The sequence below is a fragment of the Melozone crissalis genome, unplaced genomic scaffold (genome assembly GCF_028551555.1).
Source record: "Melozone crissalis strain CALT ecotype California unplaced genomic scaffold, PUWL_Pcris_2 ptg000195l_1, whole genome shotgun sequence".
NCBI classification, from domain to species: domain Eukaryota; kingdom Metazoa; phylum Chordata; class Aves; order Passeriformes; family Passerellidae; genus Melozone; species Melozone crissalis.
In genome coordinates, this window is record NW_026535960.1 from 753,782 (window position 1) to 770,760 (window position 16,979).

General features: G+C 53.1%; 3 protein-coding genes across 3 annotated transcripts; 2 read left to right on the forward strand and 1 right to left on the reverse strand.

The window, feature by feature from the left end:
- Positions 1-1,522: 1,522 nt before the first annotated feature.
- LOC128949075 (erythroblast NAD(P)(+)--arginine ADP-ribosyltransferase-like) lies at positions 1,523-3,018 on the forward strand. The gene is made up of 3 exons (XM_054293878.1): positions 1,523-2,261; positions 2,712-2,769; positions 2,853-3,018. Exons 1-3 carry the CDS (start codon positions 1,523-1,525, stop codon positions 3,016-3,018), a joined length of 963 nt encoding a protein of 320 aa, XP_054149853.1.
- Positions 3,019-7,161: 4,143 nt separating this feature from the next.
- On the reverse strand, positions 7,162-7,911 carry LOC128949076 (NAD(P)(+)--arginine ADP-ribosyltransferase 2-like). Its single transcript, XM_054293879.1, has one exon. It carries the CDS (start codon positions 7,909-7,911, stop codon positions 7,162-7,164), a length of 750 nt encoding a protein of 249 aa, XP_054149854.1.
- Positions 7,912-11,947: 4,036 nt separating this feature from the next.
- LOC128949077 (NAD(P)(+)--arginine ADP-ribosyltransferase 2-like) lies at positions 11,948-12,697 on the forward strand. Its single transcript, XM_054293880.1, has one exon. The coding sequence runs from the start codon at positions 11,948-11,950 to the stop codon at positions 12,695-12,697; it is 750 nt and encodes a 249-aa protein (XP_054149855.1).
- The last annotated feature ends 4,282 nt before the right edge of the window (positions 12,698-16,979 follow it).

A 16,979-nucleotide genomic window follows, 5' to 3' on the forward strand; every position in this document is an offset into this window, starting at 1 on the left:
TGGGGCCAGGAGGGATCTGGGGGACACTCAGAGGAGCAAGCCCAGAAAGTCGGGGAGTGATCGTGTCCCTCTCCCTGCCCAGTGAGGCACATCAGGAGCGCTGTGCCCAACTCTGTTCAGAGTCATTTCCATCTCTACTATGGTCTGTGTCACCTCTGCCCAGTGCCATGTCCAGCTTGGCTTGGGGCTGTGTCCGGTTCAGCCCAGTGCCATGTCCAGTTCTGCCTAGTGCCATGTCCAGCTCTGCCCAGTGCTCTTTAGCATTCTGGGCTCCTCAGAACAGAAAAGACCTGGAGATCCTGGAGGGCAGCATGGATGATGACAGGACTGGAGCATTTCTGTCACAAAGTGACAAATAACAGAGAATGGATATCTTCCCTTCCCTTGAAGGTGCTGGACAGAGCCTGAAGACAAATGGCAGAAATGATAAAAGGAGGGAGAGGTGTGCACACAGGATGAAAATCATGGATAGAACCTGAGGAGAAACAGATAAAGGGAACTCCAGTGGGGTTTTGGCAAGTTCTGTAACAGGAACCAACAGCACCTGTGCAACGAAATTGTTTCAGGGAAAGTCCCTTTGATATCAAAGTTTTTGGTGAAAATGATACCCAGAAGCCCCATTTTTACAACACTCCAGTGCAATAAAAGAACTTGTAGGAGGAGGGAGATCAATGCAAATGATTTACGGGAAAAGTACATTTTCTGTATTAGATAAGTGGCACATTTTAATGAATATTTATGATTATGGTGAATAAATGCCCCATAGCTGAGTCCTCACTGATCTGCGGACCAGGAGAGATCTGCTGTGAGTCCGAGCTGACAGAGAATTCTGGCTTTCTTCTTCCAGTTCCATCAGGGAGTTCACTCCGGCCGATTTCGGTATCGAGGGCAGGGGGGGACTCCAGGCAGACACTTAGTGGTGGACACGGGACTGAGGGATTGGGATTCTGGTGCTTGAGGGATACTGGGGGAGTCACAGGACTGGTATTGGGGTCATGGGATGTTCTGGGGGTAAGTGAGGGGAGAACACGGAATGCTGAGAGGGGATTGGGGTCATGGGGGTGCTAGCAGACACTTTTGGGGCTGGGGGTGATGCCTGGATTTGGGTTGAGTCTCTGGGGAGACACCAAAGAACTGGGGAATGGGAGTGGGATTGGGGTCTCAGGACGGGTGAGAGGGACACTGGGGGGCTCAGGGTGTGACTCCAGGATTTGGATCAGTGCCATGGGGGGCCTGGGGGAACTTGAATTCATGTGAGTAGAATTGGGCTTCTTGGGGGCTGAGGTACTGCGCAATTGGAATTGGCATCCCTGGGGAGCTTGGGAAGCCCTAAGTAACACAGAATTTGGGATCAGGGGCTCCAGACATGCCCAGGGGTCTGCTGGCCAGGAGTGCCCCATTCCCCCTGGGCTGACCCCACTCCCCTCCCCAGTCCCTCTCTGAGGAACCCTTCCCGTGTCTCCCCCACGTCCCCTCTGTGTCCCCCAGTGCCCACACTAGCTCGCTGTGGCCTCTCCCTGACATGGCCCCCCTGGCTCAGACACTGACACTGCTGGCAATGGCCATGGCCACCACGGCCATCGAGGTGGTGACCCTGGACATGGCCCCATACTCCTTCGATGACCAGTACCAGGGCTGTGGCCCTGCCATGGAGGCAGCATTGCCAGCCCTCAACAACTCCGAGTTTGAGCAGAACGAGAAGTTTGCCGAGGTTTGGGTAAAGGCTGCAGCCGAGTGGCAGAGACGGGGGCCCCCTGAGTCCCCTCTGTCTCCAGAGCAGGCCACTGCCATTATGGCCTTCACAATGGATGGCCTGTCCAGCATGTTCAATGATGCTGTGCGTGTGGCCGGGCATTCCGACATGGAATACCGGGACAACTTCCACTTCAAAACGCTGCATTTCCTGCTGACTGATGCCCTGGCAACGCTGCGGGATGCTCAGAAAGGGCAGTGTCTTGACATTTTCCAGAGGGTTTGTGGGGTCTGGTTTGAGGCACAGCATAGTGATATCATCCGGTTCGGTGAATTCATGTTGGTGTCCCTGAGCAAACCAACTGGCGAGTGCTCCAATGACACGGTGCTCGAGCTGCACACGTGCCATGGCGTGGAAATCCAGTTTTTCACCGAACATCCAGAAGAGAAGGTGGTGCTGATCCCACCCTTTGAGACCTTCAATGTCACCCAAATCACCCAGGAAGGAAACAAGACACAGATCCAGCTCCTCTCCACCGGGACCTTCAGCGAATTCAACTGCGTGTGGTGTGAGGTGAGAGCACTAAGGAACGGCCTGGGGGGATGGGAAACCCACTGTGGCCATGGGGACACCCATGAGAGGGCACAGAAGACAATGACACTCACTGGGGATGGGGACTGGGACAGAGACACCCACTGTGTGTGGGGGAACATGCTGGAGACAGCAAGTTTGGGGACTCCTGTTGTGGGCATGGAGATAGGAACAAGCATGAAAGGCCACAGGGATGGGGGCCCGCACTTCTGGGTGGGAACACGAACAGGGAAACCCCTGCCAGGGGATAACAGGGACAGGGACAGAGATTGGGATCTCCTCATTCTGACCCTGTCCCTCCCCACCTTGGGCAGTGCTGTGAGGACGGGCCCTGTGTGCTGGATGAGGGTGGGTCATGAACCCCCATGGCTCCCCCCTGTAACCCCTAAGCCCACCATGAATCCCTGACCTCCCTGGCTCCCTATAGACCCCTGTGCCTTCACCAACATCCTGCAATGCATCATCTCATGGTCCCCATCACTCCTGTAACCCCTCTCTCCCCATTATGGCCATCCCCAAACCCCTCACTCCCCACATGGTCCCTCTGATCCCTCTCTTTGTCCCTCAGGTCGGAGCATCCCCAGCACCCCTTTCCACCTCAGAGGACTCCTCCTAGCTGCCACAGGTCTGGCAGTGGACACCAGGATCCTCTGAGCCATGAGGCTGCCAAGGTCACTGAGGTCACCGTAGTGACTGTGGAAGCCATGGCCATCATGATCACCAAGACTCCCTGAGATACAAGGCTTCCACAGCCACACTGACCGCTGTGCATACTAAAGCCATTGGGCAAACACATTTTAATAAATACTTTTATCAAAACAATTCCATTAAAAAGGTCTGTCACAGCCAGCCAAAAGTGACAATTCTTATGCAGGGCTCGATGTCACTCCCCGGACAATACTCATGGAAACATCTCTTTCTCTCAGCCTCGAGGAAGATCCTTGGGGAACAACCCCTTCCCGAGGGAGGAATGTCACATACATTTCATTCCAAACAGGAATAGGGGAGAGGAATCTCTGTCTGAGAGTGGGCTGGACACTCCCAGGGTCATATGATAGATGGCCAGGTCCAGCTCTGGCACTTCATCCTCAGTTGTCTATTTGAGGTTCATGATTTGGGCTGGTTTTAGCCCAATTCAGCACCAAAATTAGATCAAGACCCCTCTCAATGTTGCCCCAATGGCCACAAAAATAGAGTACTGTCCCTTGGGTACATTCTAGGAAGAGCATCCTGCCACATCCTGGACTTCAGGGGACCTGAAAGACTGGAAACTGGGAGGTTCTAGAGGGCATGGGCAGGTCCTGTCCCTGGGGGAAAACAGTCCCCAGAGCCAGTCCTGGCTGGTGGGGATGTGCTGGAGCAGCTCTGGAGAAGGACCTGGGGGTGCTGGTGGGCAACAAGTAGAGCTGGCCATGTGGATAAGGGCCAGGAGGGAACCAGGGGGTGTTGGAAAGTGTGAGGCCAAGAGGTCAGGGAGTGATTGTGCCCCTCTGCCCTGCCCAGGGAGGCACATCGGGAGTGCCGTGTCTAGCTCTGCCCAGTGCCATGTCCTGTTATGGGCTGCTCTAATTTCCAATCCCAGTCTCAGGAATGACGCTGCCTGAGCTGGGAGGTGGGGCCAGGTGCCCACTCTGGGTCCTTCCAGCCTGACCCATTCTGGGATTTGGGGATTCTGGCAGTTGCGGTTCAGGAATTGTCCACAGGAGGGCAGCAGCAAGTGTGGGAAATCAGCAGCACTGTGCATGCACCGCCCCCAGCTGCAGTTCCAGGTGCCAACAGCAGGCGGCAGCACGAGCTGCTGGCGCTACTGAGTGCCTGCCCCCCCCCGCCCCCCATCTCGGCCCCGGGGGCTCTGCAATGGTTTGGGATGGAGAACCCTTAAAGCCCGTCCTGTGCCAGCCCTGCCATGGGCAGGGACATCTTCCCCTGGGCCAGACTTCCCTTTATCTCTTTGAACACTGTTTCCAGCCACTTTAAGTGTCCTGTGTAAATACTTTTACATCCTTTTATAATTTTTTCCAGTCAGACTTTAGGCTCTAACCAGCACCTTCAGCATGTGGGGAAAAGCCACACTATGAAAAGCTAAGTGTTCACAAAATAGTCTTGAAACTCAATTCAAATAAAGGGACAGAGTTTCCACAGCCATATTCCCTGTGGGGTTTCTCTCTCCAAGTTCTGGAGTTGAAACTTTCTGGTCAAAGCACCAGGGTTCAGTGACAAACTTCATTTTTGTGGAGCCATCAAGATCCATTTTGAAGACATTGACAACAATTTCTCCCAAAAAAGAATCCAATTCATCTAGTCATTTTTCACAACCCACCTTTGCTATAAAATCCTTCCCAGTGATGGTGGTGATGCCCTGGCAGAGGCTGCCCAGAGAAGCCGTAGCTGCCCCATCCCTGGCCATGTCCAAGGCCAGGCTGTGTGGGGCCTGGAGCAGCCTGGCCCAGGGGAAGATGTCCCTGCTCATGGCAGGGCTGGCACTGGACGGGCTTTAAGGTCACTCCATCCCAAACTATTGCAGAGCCCCCGGGGCCAGCACGGAGCAGGGCAGGCCCTTGGCAGCGCCAGCAGCTCATGCTGCCGCCTGCTGTTGGCACCCAGAACTGCACAGTGCAACTGAATTCCAACGCTCACTGCTGTCCTCCGGTGGACAATTCCTGAACTGCAACTTCCAGAATCCCCAAATCCCAGAAAGGATGAGACACGAAGGACACAGAGTGTGCACCTGGCCCAACGTCCCAGCTCAGCCAGCATTATCCCTGAGACCACGATTGGATCCAGAGCAGCCCAGAACTGGACATGGCACTGGACAGAGCTGGACACAGCGATCCTGATGTGCCTCACTGGGCAGGGCAGAGGGGCACAATCACTTCCTGACCTCCTGGCCCCGCACCTCCTGATGTCCCCTAGATCCCTCTTGGCCCCAGGCCACACAGCCAGCTCCACTGGTCACCCACCAGCAACCCCATGTCCTTCTCCAGATATGCTCCAGTATGTCTCCCCCAGCCTGGACTGGAACTAGGGACTGTCCCTCCCCAGGGACAGGACCTGCCCTTGCCCTCTTCAGCCTTCCAATTTCCAGCCTTTAAGGTCTCCAGGATGTGGTAGCATGCTCTTCCTGGAATGTGACCAAGAATCAATGCCCCATTTGTTGCCATCAGGGCTGGATTGGGAGGAGTCTGGTGCTGATTTTGGTGCTGAATTGGGCTAAAACCAGCCCAAATCACCAACTCTGAATTGACAACTGATGCTGAAGCACCAGAGCTGGGCCTGGCCATTCATCAGCTCACCCGGGGAATGTCCAGTCCCCTCTCAGACAGGGATTCCTCTCCCCTATTTTTGCTGGAAATGAAATGTCTTTGAGGTTCCTCTTTTAGGAAGGGGATGCTCCCCAAGGATCCTCCTTGAGGCTGAGAGAAAGAAATTCTCGTGAGTGTTGTTGTGGGGAATGACATCAAGTCCTGCTTAAGAATAATCACTTTTGGCTGGCTGTGACAGATTTATTTAATGGAATTGTTTTTGATAGCATTATTTAATAGAATTCCTTTGAACAAAGGCCTTGGTGGTCATAGTGGTCACAGTGGCTGTGGTATCCTTGTGGCTCAGGGAGTCTCGGTGATCATGGTGGTCACACTGTCCTTGGTGTTTACAGTGAGCATGGTGGCCAGAGTGGCTGTGGTGGTTATAGTGATCGTGGTGGTCACAGTGGCCCTGGTGGTTTATAGTGGTCATGGGGGCCAGAGTGGCTGTGGTGGCCTTAGTAACTTTGGGGGTCTTATTTCCATGGGAGTCTTGGTGACCTTGCTGATTGTGGTGGCCACAACAATGACAGTGACCTTGGCATCCATGGTGGCCATGGTTGCCACAGTCACCACAGTCACCACAGTGACCTCAGTGGCCTTGCCAGCCTTGTGGCTCAGAGGATCCTGGTGGCAACTTCCAGGGATGTGGGGTGAGGAGGAGATCTCTGAGGTGGAAGGGGGCTCTGGGGATGCTCCAGGGGATGCTCCTGGGAAAAAAAGAGGGTGCTCAGGGGGACCAGGGAAGGAGTAAGGTCAGGGACAGTCATAATGGTATGTCAGGGGTGACAAGATAGCTGGGGACCATGAGGCGACAGGTGACGAGGTTTTGGGGGCTGTGGGGTAGGGGGGCCAGGGGTGTAAGAGATTTCATGGTGGGCTTAGCAGTGACAGGGGTTAGGGGGACTCATGGAGTGCCATAGGGGTGGCAGGGGGTGACAGGGCTTCAGGGAATGCTATGGGGCTCCTGGCCCACCCATGTACAGCACACAGGGCCCATCCCCACAGCACTGCATCTGGTATGGAGGGACAGGGTGAGTATGGGGATTTCTCTGTCTCTGTCTCTGTCTCTGTCTCTGTCTCTGTCGCTTTCTCTGTCTCTGTCCCTGGCCTTTCCTGGCAGGAATATCCCTGTCCCTGTCCCCTCCCAGCTGAGGGGTTCCCCTCCCAGTGCCCTGTCATGGGCGTTCCTTTCCCCATGCCCAGAATGGGTGTTCCCAGACTTGGTGTCCCCGTCATGGATGTCCCTGACCCCAAACTCTCAGTGTGTGCCCCATAGCTGGCAGTGAGTGTCCCCAAACCCTCTGTCCTGTCATGCGTGTCCGCAGCCAACAGTGGCTGTCCCCAGGACTGGGTGTACCTGTCCCCACACTGTCAGTGGGCGTCGCCAGCACTGGGTATCCCAGTGTTTCTCCCCAGTTGTGGGTGTCCTTGTCCACCCACACAGTGTGGGTGCCCCTGTACTCCTGTCCCCCATCCCCAGTGAGTGTCATGTTCCTCTGAGCCTTATCATGGGAGTCCCCATGCCCACAGTGAGTGTCCGCATCCCCCCAGGGTGTCCCCGGTGCTGTCACCTCACAGCAATGCGCAGTTGTATTTGCTGAAGGTCCCGACGGAGCGGAGCCAGATCCATGTCCTCTTCCCATCCCAGATGACTTTGGTGACCTGAAAGGTCTCAAATGGCGGGATCAGCACCTCTTCCTCTGTTGGATACATGGAGAACTGCCGGATGTCCACACCATGGCACGTCTGCACTTGGAATATCGTGTCTGTCCCAAAGTGCAGAGCAATCTCTTTACGTGGAGACGTCGATGTGAATTGACCAAACCGGACCCTCTGGCCTTGCCGCGCCTGGAACCGGACATCACGCACACCCCGGAACACCTGGCGACACTGCCCATTCTGAGCCTGCCTCAGTTTCACCAGAGCCTGGGTAAGCAGGAAATGCAGCATTTTGAAGTGGAAGTTGTTCCGGTATTCCTGGCAGGAGCGTCCGGCCACGTGTACGGCTGCATTGAAGTCCTTGTAAATGTCCTTCATTGTGTAGGCCATGACAGCAACGGCCTGGCCTGGAGACGCCAGAGGGGACACTTGGGAGCCCCTCTTGCGCCACTCAGCCTCGGCCTTCACCCAGGTCTTGGCAAAGAGAGGATTCTTCTGAAACTCAAATTTGTAGAGGGCTGGCAATGCCTTGGTCATGGCAGGCCCACAGCCCCGGTACTGGTCATCGAAGGAGTCCTGGGCCATGTCCAGGGGCACCACCTTGATGGCTGTGGCGGCCACAGTCATTGCCAGCATTGACAAGATGTGAGCCAGGGGGACCATGGCAGCAAATGTCCACCAAGACCAGTGTGGGAAACTGGAAGACAAAGATGGACACACAAAGGAGACACTTAGGTGGCACTGGGGTACATGGGAAATGTTCCTCTATGAGGGACTGTGGATGGGAACTGGGGTCCACCTGGAGCAGGGTTGAGAGGCAGCTCAGGCCAGAAGACCTGAGGACACATCCTGCAATGCTGATCCCAAATCCTGAGATTATTCCTGGAATCCCCAGTATCCCTCAGAAACCCAGGACATCAATCTCACTGCCAAGGTCCCATGTCCCCTACAACTAGTGTTCTCCTAATGACCCCCAGGAACTTGACCCAAATTCTGGCGTAACTTTCTGTTCCCCCAGCATTGTCCCTGCAAGACCCCAGTCCCACTCCAACAATGCACCCCCTATACCTGAATTTTGTGTCCCCCCCCAGTGTCATTCCTATGCCCACAAACCCGACAACCGCACTCACAGTCCCGTGTCCCTTCCTCCGTAGTATCACCCCAGCCCCTCTGCAGCTCCCCAGCCCAAACCCTGGGAACAATCCCTGACATCCCCACAGTCCCCTCAGTGCTCCACCACTCTCCAGTCCGAATCTCAGTGCTTTGTTCAGCCTTCTGATGCCCCCCCAATGCTCCCCAGGAACTCATTCCTGCTACCACAACTCTTTAGACCATTTGTGACCCAGGCCCCTCAGCAACCTCACCCAAATTCCCAAAGCCACCCCCTAACACACCCCAGCATCCCCCTCAGCCCTCTCCTAAACCTCAGTCACACTCCCTGTCTCATGACACTTTTGGTGTCACCCCAGGACCCCAACCCAAATCTGGGGATCAACCCCTGTCTCCACAATGTCATGCTGGAGCCCCCCAAGGCCCCAGTCTGCAACCCCAGTCCTGTGCCCCTCCCTCCTGCCTCCCCAGTGTCCCCCACCACCTGATGCCGAAATCAGCCGAAGTGAAATCCCTGATGGAACTGGAAGTAGCAGAAAGCCGGAATTCGTGATCAGCTCAGACTCACAGCAGATCTCTCCTGGTCCTGCAGCTCAGGGGGGACATTGCCATGGGGTATTTATCCACCACAATTATAAATATTCATTGCAATCAGCTTCTTATCTCATACAGAAACAGCACTTTCTCCAGAAATAATTTGCATGCCTCCACCTTTCTCTGGAAGTTCTTTCATTGTACTGGAAGGCCATAAAAATGGGGTCTCTGGGGGCCATTTTCACTGAGTGCTCCAATATGCCAGATGACATCACCTGGAATATTTGCTTTGAACAGGTGCTGATCATTCTTTGTTGCCAAAAACCCCTCACTGGAGTTCCCTTTACCTGTTTTTCCATGGGCTCCAGCCAAGTTCATCCTTCATTTTCATCCTTTTCATCCTTTCCATGCTTTTATCAGTCAGTCTTTAGGCTCTATGCAGTGCCTTCGGGGAAACTGAAACCTTCTATTTTATTTCTATCAACTGAGACTTCAGGTGACCTGTGTGGTGCTTTTCCAGACAACTCAATCAGCCACGATTGGCCCAGGTCAATGTGGGCTGTAGCAGCAACTGTTCTCCTAATCCAAGAAATCTGGGAAATCCAATTTGGGACAAAAGTTTGTGGTATACAGTCTGCTCATCGTAACTGCAAGAAGATGTGGAACAAGGGGCAGAGCTCGATATGTTACAAAGAGCTCTGGAATTGGAAGTGAGAAAATTAACAAGCATAGGAACTCACTTGCTATCTGCTTTGAGCATTGCTCATGCCCACGGAGCCATTGCTGCGAGGTGACAGCACAGGAGACAGCCATGGGCTTGTGGGATGGTGGGTGCAGGATTAGGGTGCTGGGGCAGTGAGAAATAACAGAAAGAATAGAAAGTTTCAGTTCCCCTGAAGGTGCTGGGTAGAGTTTAATGCCTGATTGTCAAAAGCAAGAAAAGGATGTAAAAGTGTGGATATGCAGAATAAATGTGGAGGTGACGTGGAGTAACCACCCTCTTTATACTGGGCTTTTAGATAAGCAGCCAATTTTCAATCTGCCCAACTCTATCCAGGCCTCACCTCTGGGGCTGAAATTCCTTTCTCAGGAATTAACACCAGTATGCTTTGTCGCAGAACCTCTTGTGCAGCTTTATTACAAATCTATTTACCCACAGATACTTGTCAACCCCCCAGCTGGTGCACCCTGGAATGTAGTGCGGCCACTTCTCTGGGCAGCTGAATGGAATCAAGAAGGATCAATATTTGTTCTTTATATTTAATCAGAGATTGGTGTGCTGATAAACAACTTCCTTCTTCCCAAATGGCTCCATGGGCATGAGCAATGTTCTAAGCAGATGGCAACTGAGTTCCAATGTTTGCTCTTTTTCTCACTGAGAGTTCTGGAGCTCTATGTAACATATCGAGCTCTGCCCCTTGTTCCACATCTTCTTGCAGTTACGATGAGCAGAGTGTATACCACAAACTTTTGTCCCAAATTGGATTTCCCGGATTTCTTGGATGAGGAGAGCAGTTGCAGCTACAGCCCACATTGACCTGGGCCAATCGTGTCTGATTGAGTTGTTTGGAAAAGCACCACACAGGTCACCTGAAGTCTCAGTTGATAGAAACAAAATAGAAAGTTTCAGTTTCCCTGAAGGCACTGGATAGAGTTTAAAGACTGACTGGCAAAAGCATGAAAAGGATGAAAATGGATGGAGGATGAAGGATGAACACGGCTGGAGCCCATAGAGAAACCCATATGTAAAGGGAAGTCCAGTGAGGATTTTTCTGGCAAGTCCTGTAACTTGCCGAAGTTACAGAATGATCAGCACCTGTTCAAAGCAAATATTCCAGGTGATGTCATCTGGCATATTGGAGCACTCAGTGAAAATGGCCCCCAGAGACCCCATTTTTATGGCCTTCCAGTACAATGAAAGAACTTCCAGAGAAAGGTGGAGGCATGCAAATTATTTCTTAAGAAAATGCTGTTTCTGTATGAGATAAGAAGCTGATTGTAATGAATATTTATAGTTCTGGTGGATAAATACCCCATGGCAATGTCCCCCCTGAGCTGCAGGACCAGGAGAGATCTGCTGTGAGTCCGAGCTGATCACGAATTCCGGCTTTCTGCTACTTCCAGTTCCATCAGGGATCTCACTGCGGCTGATTTCGGTATCAGGTGGTGGGGGACACTGGGGAGGCAGGAGGGAAGGACACAGGACTGGGGTTGCAGAGTTGGGCCATGGGGGGCTCCAGCATGACATTGTGGAAACAAGGGTTGATCCCCAGATTTGGGGTCCTGGGGTGACACCAAAAGTGTCATGAGACAGGGAGTGTGACTGAGGTTTAGGAGAGGGCTGAGGGGGATGCTGGGGTGTGTTAGGGGGTGGCTTTGGGAATTTGGGTGAGGTTCCTGAGGGCCCTGGGGTCACAAGTGGTCTAAAGAGATATGGTAGCAGGAATGAGTTCCTGGGGAGCATTGGGGGGATATCAGAAGGCCAAACACAGGACTGGGATTCAGACTGGGAGTTGGTGAAGCACTGAGGTGACCCTGGGGATGTCAGGGATTGTTCCCAGGATTTGACCTGGGGAACTGCAGAGAGCTGGAGTGACACCAGGCGGGAAGTGAAATGGGACTGGGAGTGGGGTTGTGGGGCTAGTGGGCACAGAGACAACACTTGAAGGGTCACAGAAATGGGATTCAGGAATTCACTACTGGGGCAACAGGGAGTTACTTCAGAATTTGGATCAAGTTCCTGGGGGTCATTAGGGGGAAACCAGTGGTTGGGGACATGGGACCATGGGAGTGGAATTGATGTCCTGGGGTTCTGAGGGACACTGTGGACTTCTGGAATGACCCCAGAATTTGGGATCAGGATTCCAGGATGTGTCCTCAGGTCTTCTGGCCTGAGCTGCCCCTCTAGCCCTGCTCCAGACTGACCCCATTTGCCCTCCTCAGCCCCTCATAGAGGAACACTTCCCATGTAACCCTGAGTGCTCTTATTGTCCCCTCAGTGTGTCCCTCTTTGTCCCCCAGTGTCCCACCCAACTCCTAGTGGCCTCTCACCGCCATGGCCCTCCTGGCTCACACCCTGGCACTGCTGGCAATGGCCGTGGCCACCGTGGCCATCAAGGTGGTGCCCATGGACATGGCCCAGGACTCCTTCGATGACCAGTACCGGGGCTGCGGCCCTGCCATGACCAAGGCATTACCAGCACTCTACAAATTTGAGTTTCAGAAGAATCCTCTCTTTGCCAAGACCTGGGTGAAGGCCGAGGCTGAGTGGCGCAAGCGGGGCTCCCATGTGTCCCCTCTGGCATCTCCAGCCCAGGCCGTTGCTGTCATGGCCTACTCAACAAAGGACATTTACAAGGATTTCAACGCAGCCGTGCGTACGGCTGGACACTCCCTCCAGGAATACCAGAACAACTTCCACTTCAAAATGCTGCATTTCCTGCTTACCCAGGCTCTGGTGAAACTGAGGCAGGCTCAGAATGGGCAGTGTCGCCAGGTGTTCCGGGGCGTGCATGATGTCCGGTTCCAGGCACGGCGTGGTCAGAAGGTCCGGTTTGGTCAATTCACATCGACATCACTGAGCAAAGAGGTTGCCCAGAAGTATGGAACAGATACCATATTTGAGGTTCAAACGTGCCACGGCGTGGACATCCAGGCTTTTTCCTTCTATCTGAGCAACCGAGAGGTGCTGATCCCTCCATACGAAACCTTTGAGGTCACCAAAGTCACCCAGAATGGGAAGAGAGCATGGATCACTCTCCGATCCTCCGGGACCTACAGCAAATACAACTGCGCATTGCTGTGAGGTGATGGCACAAGGGACAGCCTGGGGTGATGGAGACACCCATAATAAGGCACAGGGGACAATGACATTCACTACGGATGGGGGACAGGGCCATTCACTGTGAGTGGGGGGACAAGGACATCCACAGCTGGGGACAAGGACCGGGATACCTAGTCTTGTGGACACTCACCGTAGGTGGGGGCACAGCGACACCCAGTGCTGGGGACAGCAACTGTGGACAGGGGACACCCATGAAAGGGCACAGGGAGTGGGGACACTCACTAAGAGTTTGGGGATCAGGACACCCCATGCTGGGCACACCAATTCTGGTGACACTGATTGCGGGCATGTGGATAAGAAGGCCCATGACAGGGCACAGGGATGGAGATCCCCACATCTGGGGAGAGACAGGGACAGGAACACCACTGCCAGGGGTGGACAGGGACAGAGACAGGGACCCCCCTGTACTGATCCCGTCCCTCCACACCAAAGGCAGTGCTGTTGAGACAGGCCCTGTGTGCTGAATGCAGGTGGGGCCAGGATCCTCCCTGGTACTCCCTCTCTGAACCCCTGTCAGCCCCTGTCAACCCCATGGCAGCCCCTGACCCCTGTCACCCCTAAGCCCACCATGATCCTTGGACAACCCTGGCCCCTAACAACCCTATGATCTGTTTGACACCGTGTCACCTGCCACCTCAGGGCTCCCATATAACCTGCCACACCCAACACCCCACTATGGCTGTTCCTGATCCTCTGATTTCTCACATGTTCCCCCTGATGTCCTTCTTTTTCTCCCAGGTGGGAGCATCCACATGGCCACCTTTCACTTCAGAGGATGCCTCCTGGCCAACACAGCCTTGGCAGTGGCCACCAGGATCCTCTGAACCACGAGACCACCAAGGCCACCGAATTCACTGTGGTCACTGTGGGAACCATGGCCACCATGATCATCAAGAGTCCCTCAGCCACAAGGCTACCACAGCCAGCCTGGCCAGGATGGCCATCAAGGCCATTGTGAAAAGCCATTCTATTAAATAATTCTATCAAAATTATTCTATTCAATAAATCTGTCACAGCCAGCAAAATGTCACAATTCTTAAGCAGGGCTCGAGGTCACTCCCCAGAATAACACTTGTGGGAAAGTATCTTTCAGACAACCTTCTCTCTTGGGGAGCATCCCCATCCAAGGGCATGAACCTCACACACATTTCATTCCAAGGGGGAATATGGGAGAGGAATCCCTGCCTGAGTAGGGACTGGACATTCCCAAGTTCGGGTGATGAACGGCCAAGACCAGCTCTGCTGCTTCACCCTCAGTTGTCAATTCAAGGTTGGTGATCTTGGCTGGTTTTAGCCCAATTCAGAAACAAAATCAGCACAAAACCTCTCTCAATGCTGCCCTGACGGCCACAAATGGGGCATTGTCCATTGGCCACATTGCAAGCAGAGCATCCTGCCACATCTTGCAGTTCAGGGGAACCTTAAAGGCTGAAAATTGGCAAGTTCAGGAGGGCAAGGGCAGGTCCTGTCCCTGGGGAGGGACAGACCTCAGTCAGCAGTCCCGGCAGGGGGGACCTGCTGGATCAGCTCTGGAGAAGGACGTGGGGGTGCTGGTGGGTGACCAATGGAGCTGGCTCGGTGTCCTGGGACCAGGAGGGATCTAGGGGGCATCAGGAAGAGCAGGACCAGGAGGTGAGGGAGTGACCATGCCCCTCTGCCCTTCCCAGGGAGGCATATCAGCAGTGCCGTGTCCATTTCCATCTAGTGCTGTGTCCAGCTCCGCCCATTGCCATGTCTTGTTATGTCCTGCTCTGGACCCAATTCCATGCTCAAGGATAATGTCACCTGAGCTGGGAGGTTGGGCCATTCTGGGAAAGGTGCCCATTCTGGGTCCTTCCAGCCTGACCCATTCTGGGATTTGGGGATTCTGGCAATTGTGGTTTGGGAATTGTCCACAGGAGGACAGCAGTGAGAGCAGGAATTCCAGGTGCCAACAGCAGGCTGCAGCACGAGCTGCTGGCGCTGCCCAGTGCCTGCCCTGCCCCATCCCGGCCTCGTGGGCTCTGCAATGGTTTGGGATCGAGCAACATTAAAGCCCATCTGGTGCCGGCCCAGGCACTGGCAGGGACATCTTCCCCTGGGCTGGGCTTCTCCAGGGCCCCCCCAGCCTGGCCTTCAACCCTTTCTGGAGTGGGGATGCCATAGTTTTGGTATAGATTGGCAATATAATGATTGACTCTTCTAATTAAGAGATGAATCTCGTCTGTATGTTAAGAGAAGTTTTCTTGTTGTACGGCTATGTTATTGTAGTTTGTTGTTTGGACATCCTCTCTTCTCCCCACTGTCCCCTTTCCCCCCTCTGTGTTGTTCCCACCGATGACGGGGTTGTCAGGGTTGTCAGGGACATGTGGAGGCCAGACATGTACCTGTGCCCCTTGCATGGGGAAGCTGGGAATGGGGAAAGACTGTTGCTGGCGAGGCCTGGCATGCCTCACCTCACCTCACCTCACCTCACCTCACCTCACCTCACCTCACCTCCAGTTGAGTTGCCAGAAGGTCTCCACCAAATGACAGTGAAGAAGGGTTAAATGGCAGACTTTGGGAGAGCCAGGGTTAGCTGACACAACACTGGGGATCTAAAAGGCGAAGACGCCATTTTGTGGATGAGTGTCTGGAAGCCAGTGCTGCCTTTTTTCTTTATTCAGTTCCTTTGTTGTGTTTGTTGGTATTTAATAAACCTTTAATAGTTTAAAGTGAGCAGTTGTTTCTCACAATCACCATGGTCTCCATGATCACCATGGCCACCATGACCCCCAGAAAAATGTGTTCACCAAGGCCACCAGTGCTATTTTCCCTGGAGGAAAAGGGAAGAAAGGGAAAAGAGTAGAGGAAGGGAAGAAGAAAAACAAAAATCTTCCCCACCCTTTCTCCCCCATCTCTCTGACTGCCCTTTACTTCTTTGGAAATTCATTCATTTGCATTCTTGACCAAATTCTGTGCTTTCCCACATATTCAGGATTTAAACACAACCAAACTCTATTTCTGCACCACAATTAATTCAACCCTGAAAGGAATAAGATGAATGTTTCTTCACAAACAGATTGTGTGGAGCTGGTGGTAGATAGGGCCAGGGACTTGTAGAGAAGGAAGTTACCAGAGAAACTATCAGTTTCAGAAAATGATTCTCATTGACACGGACTGCTGCTCAGTCAAGGTCCTGCCAAATTCCTGAACTTTGAGAAGAAAAAAAAAGACTTAACAGGCTTATGAATATTTTTTTCCCCCACCCAGGGTGGAATTAAAGCTCAATTCAATGTTCACGTGTATGTTTTACAGAAGGGCAGGGTGCGTAGAGGGACATTCAGTAGGTGGATTGGGAAGTCTGAACCTTCCAAATACCTCTGCCAATGGGAAAGAGGAGTGGGAGATATGGCCAGGAAATTGGGATAAAAAGGAGGCTGCATTGTCCAGCCATTTGGGAGACCTCATGACAAAATTCCCCATGGCCTCTCCCTTTATTCATGAATAAAAATTCAGGACACTTCTGTCTCCTTTGTGCAAGTAAACCTCTGGCAAGGTGAATTTTTCTGCTCAAATGTTTGATAGCAAAATTGTTGTTCCACTTGAATCCTAACTAGTGTGCTTAGCTGCAGCCAGAGTCTCATCCACAAAATGGTGGCTCTGGCTTTTATAACCCTGGTGTTGCATCAGCCAAATACACATTCATAAGCAGTGATACATATACAAAAATTTTCCTTCTATATCACTCGCCCCTCCCAGAGTCTGCCAGTTGCCTCTTCCATGCTGTCCATTGGTGGAGACCTTCCTTAAGTCGGATTGGAGGTGAGGTGTTGTCATGCCACGCCTCCCCAGCAACAGGCTTGGCCCTTTCCCAACTGCCCCTTGCAAGGGGCACAGGTACACACCCTCCCTCCACATGACCCTGACAACCTGGACAACCAGGGCCCTATAGTGGGAACAATAGAGAAGGGGGAAAGGGAACTATGGGGAGAACAAAGTGTGTCTGAAAAACAAACCACCATAACATACCCATAAATCGACAAAACTTCTCTTAAGGTACAAACAATATTCATCCCTTAATTGTGAGAGCAAATCATCATGTCACCCATGTATACCAAAGCTGTGGCTGTCCCACTCCTGGAAGCATTGAAGGCCAGGCTGGGCAGGGCCTGGAGCAGCCCAGCTCAAGAGAAGATGTCCCTGCCCATGGCAGGGCTGGCACCAGATGGGCTTTAAGGTCGCTCCATCCCAAACCATTGCAGAGCCCCCGGGGCAAGGATGG